Raw genomic sequence first — 17,378 nt, 5'->3', positions numbered from 1 at the left:
AACAGGAATGAGGTAATTTTGCGGAAAAAAACAGATAATTTGTCACAATCAAGTAGCTGTTTTATCATACAAACAAGTCTTTAAAACTGTGGCGAGAAATCTTTTGACAGTCACTGCTTGGATAAACAAGCATAAGCGTCTTTGTTTCAAAATTATTTAAGTTTGTGAAGACATGAACATTCGCACAAGAACCAGTTTCTCATTTTAATGCAATGGTAAGAATCACCTCCCTTTACTAGGATCTATTTCCCTCAGGGAAGGGTTATTTGTCCTACTTCCCTAATTCAGGATCCCCCATGATCCTTTCACTCTGCTTAACTCTCCTTTACTGTTCTCAACCCACTCTCAACTGTAATTATTAACTGCCACTCTTAACTGAAGAATTCCATTTGAATCCTACCACTCAAGGTTCTCAGAACATTAACCATTTACTGTCTGTTATAAATGTAAATAAATAAACTTGGGCTTTTTCATTATCCAACTGAACATGGCTGCTCTCCTTATTCCATATCTGCAGGTGTTGATATAAGGGCATGATCTGCCTCAGAAGGCAAAGTTGGATAGTGTGATGCTGCCTTCTTTGTGATAGAATTTGGGTGGGAAGACAAAAGTTATATGAAGATGAGCAACTGCCCTACCCCTTTCTCTGTTTGACCACCAGTGAGGGAGATGCCCTCCCTCCCTTTATTTCACATTGCGTGCAAGCTGATCACTCCCCCCCCCCAGCAAACTGGAAATAGCCTGGGTGGAGTTTTAGGCTTCTGTATTCTGAAAATAGTAACATGACATCCACTGTTTTTACAAATGTCTGGGCATTGGTATTCCATGATGGTAGTAGCAGTCCAGTTCAAGTTATTTGAATTGAAACTGTACACAGTACAGTTTAAGTGAGCTCCCTAGGGCATCAATTTGGATGGTGAAAGGTTGTATAGGAACCAAGGCCTCAGACCAGGCCTAGGGCCTCAGTGCCTTCATAGGCCTGGGAGAAGAAGCTCTTGAGAAGTGTCATTATCCTCAATCCATAGATAGTGTGGCTAGAAATACAGGATGTGGCACACCTCCCTCCAATATCATAAATTCTTGGCAAGAAGGAATATGAGCCCTATGTTCATGATGGCTCAAGGCTCAAAGCCAGGGTGGGATCACCCATAAATTCAGGAACGCACAAATAAGAGAAGGCTGGATTCTCCTGCATCCCACCAAAGGCCCACACTGCATCTAGATGCGCAATGGGGTTTGACCAGCAGGTACCACAGATCTCTTATGATCCATTTAAATAAATAAAATAAACATAGCCCTTTTTATTACCCAGCTGAAGGTGTCAGTTCTCCTTATTCCATGTCTGCATATAAATGACCCTTTATCTATTTTTGCCAACAGCAAAATCCAGCACCTGTTGGGAGTATCCCCAAGGCAGTGATCCCAGTAGCAGAGTCATTCCACTCCTTTTCTCCTCTGATGTCTCATTCGAAACATTCCAAGGTATTAATCACATAAGAGACGTAGTTCTAACAACGTTTTTTAATACTCTGTTTTCTATAAACAGCAAGGGGAAATGGATGTAGCAGAGCTTTTTAGAGGATGTGCTCGGCAGTATCTGGCATCACAAAATCATATTGTCATAAATTTGTGACTACAAAACAGGTCTTAAATTTAATAAGGCAATTTCAGTCATTTGGGCCTTTGACATTTATTTGTTTAAAATAATACATCAACCACTTAGGAATCCTAGAGGGCTCCTTCAAGATCATAACCATCTGTGTATTTAAACTGATGACACATCTCTAGAGGAAGTTCATCTCAATCAGGATCAACTCTTTTGTTAGTATTTGAAGAAAAACAAAAATGCTAAAATTGGTTCTCAGGTGTTTTTAAAGGATTTTATTGTTTCTTTAAGCTGATCATATATCAAACACCCAAGTAATCATATTTGCACTTGGGGCTGTGTTAAAAAATCATTCTCTAACAGCAGATCATCAAGAAACCGAATTTTCTCTTCAACAACTCCAAAGTAGACAAAATTGTGAATTACTGCTTTAAAATACTACATAACAAAATATGCCATGTAAATGAAGTGTGGAGAGAGAGGCTGATTGTGTACTTTTGTAACTAACTTGGCCATATGTTTCTGTTTTGAACAATATGATTGTGAGAAAATTGAGTTTTGTTTTTAATTACTTTGGCACAGGGATCACAAACTGTTTTGCACACCATATTAATATTTAGAAGTCTGCCCCCCCTGAAGTGCTTGGTGTGGTTAGGGGAATTTTTTTCCCTGTGGAAATACCCTACAAAATTCAGCTATATTTTTGTAGTCTGCTCAGAGACATCACCCAGAAAGGTAAAACCAATGGAAAATATATAACATTTTCTATAATATAAAATAATTATTTATCTTTGGAAGCATACAAAGCCAAACAGACAGCTTCTGCTTGCAAACAACAATCTCTCAAAAATTATTGCTGGATTAAGGTTTCCCTTAATTCAAGAGTCTTTGAATTATGGGAAGAATTATTTCTTCAATATCATACATGTACACATCAGTTAATACTAGTGTCACTGAACTTCACTGGTGTTTTATGGTCACACACACACATATTTATATATGATTTTAACCATTAGCTTGTAATCATAGAAAAGGAGTTGAGAACTCCCTTTTGAACAGATGGAAGTCGATGATCTCCACATACTGTGTTTTAAGGCATACACATAGGAATTTCACATCAAAATCACAAGATGTCATAGTCCCATTGTATACGGCACTGGTCAGACCACACCTGGAGTACTGTGTGCAGTTCTGGAGGCCTCACTTCAAGAAGGACATCGATAAAATTGAAAGGGTACAGAGGAGAGCGACGAAGATGATCTGGGGCCAAGGGACCAAGCCCTATGAAGATAGGTTGAGGGACTTGGGAATGTTCAGCCTGGAGAAAAGGAGGTTGAGAGGGGACATGATAGCCCTCTTTAAGTATTTGAAAGGTTGTCACTTGGAGGAGGGCAGGATGCTGTTTCTGCTGGCTGCAGAGGAAAGGACACGCAGTAATGGGTTTAAACTTCAAGTACAACGATATAGGCTAGATATCAGGAAAAAGTTTTTCTCAGTCAGAGTCGTTCAGCAGTGGAATAGGCTGCCTAAGGAGGTGGTGAGCGCCCCCTCACTGGAAGTCTTCAAGCAAAGGTTGGATACACACTTTTCTTGGATGCTTTAGGATGCTTAGGGCTAATCCTGCATTGAGCAGGGGGTTGGACTAGATGGCCTGTATGGCCCCTTCCAACTCTATGATTCTATGATTCTATGATTCTATGATTCTATGATTCTATGAATGATTTAAGGTAGAGATCTATAAATCAACAATGTAACAAACAGGATTATGGAATAAGAGTGCCACACATTAAAAACAGTATTCTACTTACAATAAAACCATATATTCAATCTCTTTTTCCTTCATTGTCTGTCATTGCTAGAATATATAACTAATAATGGGAAATGGCAATAGCGCTAGGTGCAGAGGAGTGGAATGTAGCACTTGCCACTGCCTAGCTGTAAGTGGGGAGGAATCAGGGGCCATTGTTCTTATAGGTGGGTATTGTTGGAAGGTGGTAGAAGATGGGAAGAGTTGGGATTCCATGGTACTACAGCCTGCTCTCTGAGGAGTAGCCAATAACTGGACTGCTGATTCAGTTTCAACTCACCAAAAAGGAGAACCTCTCTGAAGGAACCAGGCCCTTTATCAGTCAAAACCAGCCCCCATATAGGCCCCATATAGATTTGCCAGCTACGTTCTGGGTAATACCTGGTGATTTTGGGGATGTATCCTGAGGTGAGGTTTGGAAAGAGGTATAATGCCATAGAGCCCAACTTCCAAAATGGTCATTTTCTCTGGGTGACCTGATCTTTGTTGCCTGGAGATCAGTTATAATCCTTGGAGATCTCCAGTAAACAGCTGGAGTTTGGCAACCCTAGTTCCATAATAAACTTCATTGTAGACTAGTATGTAGATGGTAGAGCTTGTCAGTTGCATATATGTGACTGACTCCTTGAACAAACACTCAGAAACTTCAGTTTGAAATTTCTGCTTGAAATTATACTCTTGGTCTCAAGACACTCATGAGTTTTGTTCTCAAAGCTTTAAAAACATGTATGCCCTACATGCTTGATCTGATTTTCAGTTCAAACAATTACAAGAACTGCATACAATAATTTTTAGTAGAATGACTGAAATAACTTTGATGTTGTTCAGTATTTTGTAAGAAGAGCTGCATGCTAAAATGGGAAGTATGGCTGAGGTCAAATGACAGACATTTTTTCTGAATAAAGTCCTGGCTGGACCTGGAAGCTATATTTCTTTTTCATGAAGTAATGCATCTAATGATCACTGAGGCCAATTCTGCATGGGGAGAAAAGGCTGAAAGGGTAGCCATATGGAAGCAGGGCTAATCCCCACTTCTATATGATACAGCCACCAGGCAGGCCCCTTCCTAGGCCTGCCGCGGATTGGGCCACAATTGCCCCAGGCCAAAGGAACGCAGATTCTTCCAAATCCCCTTAGCCCACTAAAGAGGCCAATAGGGGCTGTCCTGTGGCAGGTCCATGTGGACCGGGAAGAGCTGGCCCTTCCACGGCCACTCCTCCCTGTCCTAAGGTGGCTCAGAGGAAGCAAAGAATGCCCTGGTTGGCTTCATGGCACTTTGCTATGCCACAGGGTAGACTGGGGCATTCATTTTTATTTTGCAAAATAAATTTTTAAAAAATATTTAATCCTGCAAAATAAAATAAAAAAAACCACAGTCTCACCCCATGAGGCAGAAACATTCTGCCTCTGTTTTGTTTCCTGGGAGGGGGACACGTGTCAGCAAGACAACAGCTGTCCTGCTGTAATGTGTCCCCTGTGGAGCTTTATGCTCCGTGTGACCACTGGGTGCTGGTTTGCAAAAAAAGCAAAAAGGATACTGGCAATAGTTGACACCTAACAGGTATCCCTATCGTAATAGCATCTGTCTATGGGAAGGCAGCATTATCATTGCTGTGCATTCATTTTATAGCATTCCAATTAATTAAAGAGACAATAACTGCACTTCCTTTACTGGTTAGACCCAAGTGTGTTACTTATAATTTTCTGTAATTGTAATACCTAAGAGTGCATGTATGTGTTTAAAAGCAAATGAAAATAAGTTGTCGAAAGTGTAGCATTTATGCAGCATGTGCTATTCTGCATGGTATGTTATTTAGGAGAATGATTGAATTAACTTTTTGACATTGTTCAGCTTTAAAAAAAAACGAACTGCATGCTAAAATGGGAAGCACTGCCAAAACTGAGCATGTGTTCACTGAATATTATCATCTCATCTCATTGACTGCCTCCTCATGGATTTTCCAGGTAGTTCTGTGGCAAATTAAGAGACATTTTCAGGGACAATGGAGCATCCATGTGAAAGTTTTCCCTATACTTTTCTTGCCCCAGCCCTCTAGGTCTGCCATACCCTACCACCACCACCATAGGACTTATAACATGTGTTAAAATAATGGAAACAGATATATTGCTACAAGATTGTAATAATCTCTCAAAAGAATGCACTGGTTGCCAGCTCTTCCACATGCTCCACTTACTCCTGATTTTCTTGGCACAAGCATTAGAATCTATTTGGGCCCAATTCTTCAGACAGTCTGCTCTTCCTCTGCATTTTTGCAGTTGTGGGGTCCGTTTATGTTCTTCCATGTGGGCCTTTAAAATTCAGGATATTTACAGGAGGGTACTATCATCATTAGTGGCATCATCAATAGTGTCACAGCACCTCCATACTTTTTATTTTTATGCATGCTTATATTGATATATCATTTAGCATTGCAATGATAAATTTAGCAGGTTCTCTGAATTCCCAGTTTTTGTTTTGTAAAAAGTAAGTCACTATAGTAAGATGGTTTCCCAGGGTAGTTGTGTTGGCTGCCAGTATTAGAGTCCAAGAAGATTGTGAGAGCGGGGCAAAAGCTTTTGAGAGAGCCAACACTCCTTTCATCAGATATGATGAAGTGTTGTCACTACTCATCTCCAATGAAGGGAGCTTTGCCTTTTAAAAGCTTCTACTCTCAAAATTTTGTTTGTACCAGTGGTGCTACTGGACTCGTTCCCTGGCAAGATAAGCCTTTTATTTTATACTAGATTTAAAGCCCATTGTACGTTTAAATACAACGGCGCTAGAAAGTGTAGATTTGAGAGTACTGTTGGTGGCTGGGTGTTGGTACAAGTGGTATTGACGGGCAGGTGGCGACTAACCCAGTGATGACACGACTCCAGTTTTGGCAATAATATGGCCGCAGCCTTTTATTAACAGACCACCCTCAAACGGAGGGTTGGCCGTATGCTGGTGAGAGAGCCTGAACCCCGTCAGCCATCCGGCTGCCTGCCATGAACCGCGGTGCTCCGGCTCCACTCCTCACTCCCAGCCGGGAGGATGTGACGCCTTCTGCCGCGGAATCCCGGGGAAGTGGCTGCAAGAGAACCAACAGGTGTCCGCCTCCATCTGGTCCCCCCGCCGCTTGGCCCCCGGGTCCCTGGCCTCCCAGCCGGGTAGGCCGCGCCCGGGGCACTGCCGGTCTCCTTAATGAGACCCCCACCTCAGGGAGCCCCGCACGCAGGCGGGCTCCCTGCCAACAGGCTCACCACCAAGCATACCCGCTGCTGCGACAAGAAAACACATTTTTAAACTAGGGAGGGAGGGTGGGTGTCTGCTCCAGCGAGCGGCTGGGCGCAAAGAGGGCGGGCAGCCTCGTGCTCGGCCTTTTATAGGCCGGCTGCCCCGCCCCTCTTCAGCCGCGCTTCGGGCGCGGCCGGATGACGCCGCTGGGAGCCGCGTCATCCTGGGGAGCCCCCGCGGCGTCAACGGCGGCCGCGCTGAGCCGCGGCCGCTATTTGTAGGTGTTTGGGCAGAGTGGATGGGAGAGGTTCAGGAAAGTGAAAAGGTAAAAAAGGTTAAAAGGTAGTGTATGGCTGTCTTGTGAAGAGGCTGAGTTGGAGGGTGGGGGGGCATAAGAGAATAGGTGTTGAGCATAAAAAGTGTGTTGGGCAAGTCAAGGCATAGCAAAATTTCCATGTGTAAAACAGCTGTTTTCTCAGTCTTGGGTTCGAGAGTACAATCTGAAGGACTGTTTTTGCCTTGTGAGACACACTAAGCAGGTCTCTGAATCATATAATCTTTTAACTAAATGAGATGTTGCAATCTTACTGAAGCTAAGAAGGGGAGATTTCTTGGAAATCCCATGCAAACCATCTTGAGCTCCATGATGAAGGAAAAATGGCATATGAATGCAATATATAAAATAATTCTTACAACAATTCTGTAATGTAGGCCAAGGCAGAGTACTGAGGCTCAAAGAGAACACCTTGTCCTGAAAGACTAAACAGGGTATACAAGCTGAGCTGACATTAGACCAAAATAGTGTAGGTCATAAACTTATGTTCTGCAATTAATTCTCTGGCTAGCTTTGGAAATGTTGTAATAATACAGCCCAATAAACTTTGCTTTGCAGAAATTGATGCCGCTAATGATGACACTGACACGAAGACTGGCATAAATCTGGCCACAGCCTTTAATAACAAAGTGAGCTTTGGAAAGCATGGGGAACAAGGTTTTGCCCTCTTGTGGTCAGCCGACCACAAGGCAGCCCATCATGGCCTGCTCCTCAACGGGTCACTTAGGCTGTACAGCCCACTTCAACCCGGACGCAAGGCAGGCCAGTTAAAGGGAGGAGGCAAACTGGAATTACCCTACTGGGCGTCCGCCTCTGTTGGGTTATCCTGCCTCCCGGAAATGCGAGCCTTCAATCAGGCTTCGCATCCACCCGGTCCCTTAAGGGGACCCCCAACCTAGGGGAGGCCAGCGCGCAAGCTTGGCCGCCCCGAACTTAACCTTTCCCCATGCTCCAATTCCACCACTAAGCCCAGAGGCAACTGCCTTAAAGGGCTTCCGCCAATGCTCACGCCTGTAGCCACTGTAAAATACTATGCCGAATCCCGTGAAGCCAAATGTCCATTCCCCACTCCGATAAATGGACACCATCACTCCTGTAGAGGGCATGCTGCCGATAGGATATATCGGGATGGGAAATAACTAGTCCCCCATCTTTCACATATTTATTCCTTCCTTTCTCCACAGTATTCATGGTAGCATATATATTTCCTATGACCATTTTAATACCACAACCACCCTGTGTGGTAGGTTAGCTTGAGACTGACTGGTCCTTGGTCACATGGTAAGTCTCATTGCTAAATGAAAAGGATTTGAACTGAGGGCTCTCTTGTCTTGGAAGCTGACCTCATTGTAGCTCAAATATTCCTTCATGGTTCATTGGATGGAGATAGTGAACAATGCTTCTCCTTCCTGATGTTCTGTTTGTTTATGCTGTAAGATTCTTTTTCAAAGTTTTACTAGAGATCCATTTCAAGACCTTAACCTCCAAAAATATTGGGTATTAACTTTTTAATAGCTGATGTCAGAAGTATTTGTGGCTCACTGGTATAGCACCTGCTTTCGGTAAACAAGGTTTTAGGTTCAGGCGTCAGGTAGCAAATGCTGAGAAAGACCCCAAAGAGCCACTGCCAGTCAAAGTAGCCGGTACTGCTGGACCAAATGCCAAACTCATTCTCACAGAGGCCCATTATGCACGGCCACCGAAACAGCGATTTCGGGTCACATGGAAAACGCGGAGGGGGAAGACGCGACGCATACCGGTTATGTACGGGGCGGGGCGCGACGGTGGCAAAACCCAGAGTAACCGATTATGCACGCGGCGATCCGGGCGCCGCTTCTGGTTGCGCCCCGGTCACCCGGAAGCTGCGCTTTCTTCCGCGTTTCACTGACGCGGCTTTTTCGGCGGCATGCACCGAAGCTGCGGCCGGTTGCAGCCGGCTCCGTGCGTTATCGGTGATTTTAGTCGCCACCATTCCACCCCGAATGTGCGCTAAAACCCCCGTGCATAATGGGTCAGAGTGTAACATGTTCATAAATGACAAAAGGTTTTCGACCAACTATTACCATTATTAATTATTAACCATTTACTGGAACTCTGGCAGTGTTTCACACCTGACAAAAGAACTAAAAGTTTTTTGTTGAGGTGGAATAATTCTGTTACATTTGAAATCTTGAGGTCAAAGTTCAGAGTCAAAATCTGAAATCTGATATATTTTGAAATGTTTCCGAATTGCCCTTATCCAAATATTCTCCTCTCAGTCTTTTCCAACTTGTCAAGATTGTTTTTAGTAATGCTCACAAATGAAGTAAGCCCAGCTCATTGGCATAAAACTTATTCTTTATCCAACTTTGCTCCCTATAAACTTGTTCTCATCTTATCATATTTTTCTGCTAAGTATTCGTCTAATACATTTATCTTCTGCACATTCTCTTCATTTCTCTCTTTTTCATCATATCTTTGCTGAATATTCAGAGGATGAGGTTATTATTGCATGCTGCACCTCAATAATTACCCCTGTTGCTCTTTTCTTAAATGCATCACTTGTCTCATTACCAAATTCCTCCCCACCATTTCTACTGTTTCTTCTCTTTTGCCATCTCTTAACATGCACAATGAGTTTGGTCACAACTGCCCTCTTGGTCCCAAACTGCCCTGGATGGATGTTTGCTAAGAACCAAGGGAGTCTGATGGGTTTTTTAAAAGTCTTTTCTTCCTGCCCGCCCCCCTTTCCTATCATCATTGCTCTGGAAGTTGAGCTGCCACCAAGAGAATTCTCCCTCCCCCTTTTATGCTTTCATCTGGCTGTCTTGCGCAACAGAAGTTTGGGAGTGAGAAAGATGGGGTGGGTGGATGGACTATATTCCCCATTCCCCTCTGTCTGTATCTGTGTTTGTCAGCCTGTCCTGTCCCGACCTGACCTTCAGCACTACTTCAGCCTATGAGCAGCAAAGCAGCAGCAAAGCAGCTTGTGACAAAAGGCTTTCCCTAGGCAGTCCATTCACACCCAAAGATCATGAATAAAATAAATGGCTAATAACTAAACATGAATCCTGTGAGAACACTCTAAGAGATGGTTGCCTTACAGATCCCGTAATGAAGTTTCTTGCAAAATGCATAGAGATCTTGGAGTGAAATAAAATTTCTTCTCCTGTTGCACCAACATTTTTTCTGCTTTTCAGAGATAGATTTAAGAGCCCTTTTCTTGTATTTTTCAATCTATTTGCACCTAGAATCTTTTTACTTGTTTGCAGTATGGTATAACCTGCATCTAAAAGCAGTCTTGAGCCAAGATTTAATGAAAGGAAAGATGGAGTGTAAATAGTTTAATAAACTAATGTTCCCTGCAATCCTAAAAACACTTTCTTTGGAGTAAGCCCTGCTGAATAGACCTGAGTAGGATTTCAGTACGATTGCTTTCAAAAAAAATATCTTCAGAACCTCCTCCTTCTTCTAACTTGAGGCAAGCAGTTTTTATGAGAAATCTTTAGAACCTTTATCCACATTTCCCTCACAAGCCCATTCTGGAGTACCTTGTTTACTTTCAGCATCTTCCATTAATTCTGTCTAAGTCTTGTTGATCCATATCCATCTAGTTTGTATTCATTTCGTTCCAATGAAACTGCTTTGTAAAATTCCAGATAATCTATTGCTTACGAAATTGCAGGCCCTTTATTTGTTCTGAGTCTTTTTTGGCAGAAATGCACATTAAGTTAGAAATAGGAAACAGAAATGGGGGAGAGAAATTATTCTTATCTCTTTCCACTTAAGGTTTTTTCCTACTGGAAATTGTCCCCCACCAAGCTGCTTTTAGAGAAAACACAAAGGTGCCTACATCTCTTTTCTCCAGTAGGTTATAAGGGTAGCTTGGTAGAAGGAGGAGATCTTTATCTGATGGGGAAATCTACACATGGAGCTGCCTTGTTTTTTATCTGTCCTTTGATTCTTCTCTCTTGCCCTTGTCATATCCTACTTCCTTCTGTTAATGTTTCCTGTGCTATCTTTTGCTTATGTCTTTTCCTTCTTGTTTGCACTGTAATGATGGAATGGACTTCTTTGTGGCTTGGACACCTCCTCTCTAAAATTTAATATTTACTGTTCCCCACTTGCTTTTCCTGTGTGATTGTTCCTGATATTTTACTTCTCTTTCTGCCTGATTTTCTTCTTCACCCAGCAACATCATGTATTTGATTCCTTCCTTCTCCCCATTCTTTATTCTGCTTTTTACACAATGAGCCTACAGGCAAGGATTGTTGTAATTCTAATATCTATTGCATGTGGAAAGTGTTAGGCGGAAAGATAAATTAAAGTTTATGATGATGATGACTCCAGATGTGGTGTCAATAGCTGCAAGCAAAGTGTCACTAAAATCTATAACTGGCCTATTGAACCACAAAATAGTGCCACTTATTAAACTACAGCATCAGAGTTGGTCTTGGCATCTGTTCTGATTCTTGATCTACACAGCATTTATTCCTAATATGAAATGTGTATTTTATTTTTTTTTTAGATTATGTAAAATGGGAATGATGTTGATTTAGTCTCACAGCATAAAGTATAAAAAACAGTATGTTTATAAAGGGATATGTGTATACATTACATGGAAGCATTCATATTTGGTTAGGGATTATAACATTGCTATCAGTCAAAACCACAAGGAAGACTAAATTTGATGAAATTATATATATATATATATATATATATATATATATATATATATATATATATATATATATATATATATATATATATATATATATATATATATATATATATATATATATATATATATATATATATATATATGTCCCTTTCAAAAAGTAACAGCTTCTCACCATCCAAAGACATCCTGAAACATTTCTACATGACCTTTCATCATTGCTCACTTTACACTTATAGAATTAAATTAAAATATTAAACACTATTAAAATCGAATCAGGAAAAAGCCCTCCTAAACAATGCTGCTTTAACATTGCCTCTTATACTGGAAGAGAGAAGAGGCAGTTGTTACTTCATCTGGCAGCCAATGCCATAACAATGGGGTGGCCATAGGAAACATTATTGGCGTGACAGTCAAAGATTGCAACTTCTTTGGGAGAGGAAAAGGGGGGGGGGGACAAATCCTGTTGTGAGAATCTTACACTACCTTTGCATTCATGTATGGAGAGGTGAATGCAATTAGCTGTAGTAATAATTTTAAATTGTGAGATATGTAGAAAGAAGCATTCTAACCACAGCTGTCCAAATCCAGTAATTCGTTTGAGTGCATGCTCATCTATTCATATCAATAGAAATGAGATTTCAGGTAGGTCTGAAGCAGCAGAACAAAGATGAGTCCAATGGTACCTATAAGACCAACATATGTTTATTTAAGATATAAGTTTTTATGTGCAGGCACACTTCTTCAGGTATCTTTTATCAATCGAAATGACTACTGGAAAGAGATGCAGTCATAGTTCTCTTCCTCCCTCCTAGGGCAACCTACTTATGTAAAAGTCTATGTCTGAGCACACATGGAGCTCTGAATTAGAGTTGCAAATATATATGTATTTCTTGATTCATATCTTTGTTTAGTAACTCATCTCCTTTTTTTCCTTCCACAGTGGCATGGACGAGCAGCCAGCTTTGACAGCCAAGGCTCCTGTCCCTCTCCCAAACCACCTTCAACACCATGATTCATCAAGTGGTGACTCCATTTAGACTCAACTATGTTCTTTCATTTCGTTTTGTTTTTTTCTCCATGAGCCCTAAATTCTAAGCAACCTGTTGCTGAATAATAGCAGAAATGGACAGCCAACACCAAGATTACTTGTTTCTGCAGCGGCAAAGGCAGCACAAAGCTGTTTAGTGGTCTGATATATCTTTGTTAATTATGTCTCTCAAAGTGATATTTTTTGTGGTTTTCACTGTTTGGATGAGGTTGCCTGGACAAATGAAAGATGAATGAAACATGGGCTGAAACGGTGTTTTGTAAATTAACATGTAAAATAGATATTTGTGTATGTATGGACAGGTCACAGAGAAATCCTGACCTTCTTCAGATAACCACATAGATTTAAGAAGGGAAACATGAACAAGATGAGAATTTAAAAAATGGCTGCAATTAGACTCCTTGTGACATGTGAAGAACACCCTTTTGTTATTGTGATCAGTGACGCACTACAGATTTTCTTACCCATACTGTGTTGTTCATGAAGTCTGTGCAGTGTGTCTCTCAGCCTGCCCTTTGTTATATTTTAAAGAGTTGCTGATTCCTCAGGGAAAAAAAATTAACCATTTTCTGTATTTACATTTTCCAGAGAATCTTTTGCATGAGCTCAGTTGCTTTAGGCCCTGCCCACTCCTGCTGCAGTTCTAAAGCTGGTCACAGTGTTGAGATTTTAAAAAACACAGTATTTAAAAAAAACATTAAAAAACCTAAAAGTGATTTCCCACCCATTTTTTTCTTCTTGAGTGTGATGAAAAATTCCATATTTATTGAAATGTTACTTCCTGAACTGCTTTGTCTCGATTTTCTAAACTATTTTCAATTTAGTCTGGCTTTTTGGCAAAGAACAAAAATTAAGCATTTGCCACAGTTAGGTAAAAGCCGTAATGTTGTGCCTGTTTATAACTTTTTCTTTCTAAATTTGGGAAATAGAAAAAAAAAATCCTCTTATTGCAAAATATTGTGCTAGAGAATTTCTGGAAATATTCAGAAAAAAATGTCATTTCTATTGATCCTCATTGCACTTGTGGAATTGCAAGATGGTCACATGACATCAATATTGATCTGATCTTAAGGGTATTATACTGGCATGTCTACAATGCAGGTTGATTCATTTTGGTGCCGTTTGGCTTGCATAGCTTCCAGCGCATTTGCCTTGGGCAATTTGCTCCAGTCCTGCTCATGTATCTGTCTCTCCTCCCCTTGGTCTACATGCCTTAGGTTATATAACATAGAATGCTTTCACACTGGGACACTTTTGCACTGCTCATTTGTTCCTTTCATACAATCAACAGAAAATGTAATTGCAATTGGGATTTCACACAGAACATAGGCTTGGATCCAGCAAGGCTTTTCATTCACTCAGCCTCCCCTAATACCTTTCCTTATTATGCCCCATGTCAAACATGACTTTTGTCCCTCCATGCAGCTCATATGTGTTGCAATATGCAAGATCTGTGATGTGCATGATTCAAAAACATGTGAAGAATATCCTACAGGGGCCATCAGAGAAGACCTGTATTTAGCATAATGAGATTAGGAATTTCCTGATATTTTTCCAATAGTCTTCTCCAGTGTCCTGATTGGCATAAGAAGAGAGTTCCTGATGTTTTGAACATACTCCCTCCCTGCTTGCTCTATAATGAACAGACAGAATGAAGACAACAGCACAGTGAGTTAGATTGTAGGACTATTTGTCTCCTCTCTCTTTACATAATTGCTTCTCTTCTTAATAATTTTTTTATTATTTTAAGCTTTGCACATCTTTGCAAATTTAAACTTTGACAACATTATGATTCTCAGTGCACCATTTTTGGTGGCCAAGAGAAATACTCTCTTCTCTCTTTGCCAGTAGAAATGCTGGCTGGATCCAACTAAAAGTGTGGTCTTCTCCCCATGAACAAGACCCTGTTTACTCCATGAATGTCTACCCTTTCCTTCAATTTTCCTTTTGTTCCTTGGTTTATAGGCTGGCTGGACCCAACCTTTGAGTTACTTCCTATAATTTATTGTTTAATTATTCACTCTTGTTCCCCTGAGGAAGGACAGGGCTTAAGTACTGCTATTTAACTTGAAGTAAAATCTGTTGCTTTGAATTTTTTCTCTCTTATTTTTCTATTAACATAATTTTGTAATATTGCTATAATAAAAATATTGATAATTGTTTTGGCTACAAAGTAAAAAGCAGTACTTAATCTAATTACAAAAACAAGGCAAAGGCTAAGTAATACTTGATTTATGAATGCTGTACATTCCAAGTCATATGAGAGAAGAGGAAATAAAGTCAGACAAGGAAGAAAAGTTAAAGGAAAAGAAGACTTTAGAATCTTCAGTAGTGTTTTGACTGTCAACATTGGACAACCCACAGCTGCAATGTTGTTGTTCTTGTTTTTAATCACCACAAATCAGATCTGAACAAAGAACAGTGGCAACATATTTGAATGCAATGAATTATTAACAATTCTCTCTAGATATTTCATTAAAACTGAGCGAACAAATGATGGTGATTTTGGGTTAAATGGGTAGTATGGAAGAAACTATAATTGTCTCTGACTTTTTTTGCACAAAGTTTATATCTCTGACTCTTGCCTTTATTTAATGCTCAGGAGATAGGCCCAACTGCAGGGTGTAACTGTACCTGAACAGCATGGCTGCAATAAGCTTGTGCTGTAGATCAGTGGTCCCCAATCCCTGGTTCGGGGACCGGTAGCGGTTCGTGGATCAGTCGGTACCAGGCCACAGCTCCTCCTCGTCCTCCTCCCCAGCTGCTGCCTCAGGGGCTGCCCTGCCACTCTGCCGCCGGCTAACCTTTGGTGCTCTCCAGCAGTCACCATGACTGGTGCTCCCCCTTGGTGTGGAACTGCGCAGCTGCTGCTGGCAGCACCCACCCAGTGGGCGGTGGGAAGTCAGGGGTGCCAGCAGGAAAGCAAGTGGAGCAGGGGCTCAGATGTCGGTCTACCCCACTCAGTAAAATTGTCAAGCGTTGACCAGTTGGGGACCACTGCTGTAGATCTTAGAAAGTGTCACTCCATCCTGCCACATAGATTACATTCAGTGGTGTGAGAGTTGCTGTGACATATCTTTTCCCATGCTATTCTAGGTAATATGGGTGGGGCCCAGGATGCAATTACCACTCACACCAGCATCATGTGCTCTCAGCATATGTACTATGGTGCAGCACCACTCCGTGATAAACTGCTAATGTGGACAATGGTAGAACTGGAGAAGCATGTGAATTCTGACCTTGCTACACCATATATGGAACCAAAAATAGACTAGATATCTTTAAAAATAGTAACAGTAATCCAAATAAATCCTAATCCAAATAAATCAAAATTAAAGCCTTTTCCATTAGCTTTTTGTAGCAAAAAATCCTTATTATCAGTACTATATCAACTCTAATAGTGCTGGTCACCTGCTCAGAGGGTAGGAACCAAAATCCAGGTGCGGTCAGATTTGGGGTCTCTTGAGTCAGGATTGCTGACTACAATCAATTTCATTATAACATTGCAATCAATTTCCATGGGCCACAGCTATGACCTTGATTGCAGCTAATAGTTTCCTGATCTTCTTGACTACAAGATTTCTTGTTTTTCATCGCATACTTAAAAAAAATTCATTGTTTCTTTAGAGTATCATTTAAAAGATTTTGCTTTTGAGACAATGTGACATGACAATGGCTGACATATCCATAAATTGCCATTGTATATGTCTGTGCAGCCAGGGCCCATTCTGCACACATTGGATAATGCACTTTCAATGCACTTCAGAAATAGATTTTCCTGTTTTGCACTATCCAACATGTGCAGGAGGTTAGTTGCAAACCAAGCCAAGCCATTTTTTAAAAACCACCTTACATTTGACATCACTCATTATCAATATTCGCTGATCTAAGCTTTCCAGACCTGTGTATATATCTTTTCAGGGGAACTTTGTTCAGTGAAAGACCATCTTGTTTTAGCTCCTCACTACACCTTGTGTCTTAATTTTCTTTGTATGTGCCACATGCTACAGGAGCATCAGTCCAATAAAATGACTTTTTGGAACCTCTTATCTGGTAAAGTATATTTTTTGTCCCTTCTGGGGATATTTATTTAACAACATGATGCTGACCGAAGAAAGGAGAAATAGAAAGAAGGATGAATTACATATGAATTCCAAGTTGCTATACTAAACAATCACTAGCTTTTGGGGAGAGGAATTTATTAAGGTAGTACTGGTTAGATTGAGAGGGAAGGAAGTACATTACAGCTTGATTTCACCAGATACCTGAAGCTAAGCCGAGTCAGTATTTGGAAGGGAGACCACCAAAGAATGTTCTACAGAGAAAGGCAATAGCAAACCACCACTATTTCTCACTTACCTAGTAAATCCCTTGCTGGGGTTACCATAAATCAGCTGTGACTTAACAGTACTTTAAAGACACAGTAGTTACATCTTCATAGAGGCTGTAGGAATAGGATATTTTGGTGGTAGACTCTTGAACAAAGAACACCCAAGGTGTGAAAAAGAGAAAAGGCTTTCATGAACCCAGATAAATCATTGCTTTGAATTTCTGAAAACTATCCACATTCAGTTCTTTGGAAATATCTCTTTCCCTCTGATTTGAACAATGTTAAAACATTGAGTCATTACCCTGGCATTTTCATGCAATCTTCTTTAGCAGGCAATTCTGGATGACCTAAAACTGGGTGATATTAGTGCTTC

At 40.9% G+C, this 17,378-nt stretch overlaps 1 protein-coding gene across 9 annotated transcripts in view; it reads left to right on the top strand.

Moving 5' to 3' along the window:
* SYT6 (synaptotagmin 6) overlaps window positions 1–16,721 on the top strand; it is a 163,254-nt gene extending 146,533 nt beyond the window's left edge. For 8 of the 9 annotated variants that reach the window (XM_077334957.1, XM_077334958.1, XM_077334959.1 and 5 more), the window contains 2 exons: window positions 1,381–1,482; window positions 12,568–16,721. In XM_077334957.1, coding sequence (XP_077191072.1) covers window positions 1,381–1,482; window positions 12,568–12,639 — 174 coding nt within the window. In that variant the 3' untranslated portion in view covers window positions 12,640–16,721. The remainder of the gene's footprint in view (window positions 1–1,380; window positions 1,483–12,567) is intronic. The other variant, XM_077334960.1, reaches the window with a different exon arrangement.
* The last annotated feature ends 657 nt before the right edge of the window (window positions 16,722–17,378 follow it).

Source organism: Paroedura picta, chromosome 4 (genome assembly GCF_049243985.1).
Source record: "Paroedura picta isolate Pp20150507F chromosome 4, Ppicta_v3.0, whole genome shotgun sequence".
NCBI lineage: Eukaryota > Metazoa > Chordata > Lepidosauria > Squamata > Gekkonidae > Paroedura > Paroedura picta.
Note: the sequence above shows the minus strand (reverse complement) of the source record. Positions and strands in the feature narration are given on the sequence as shown.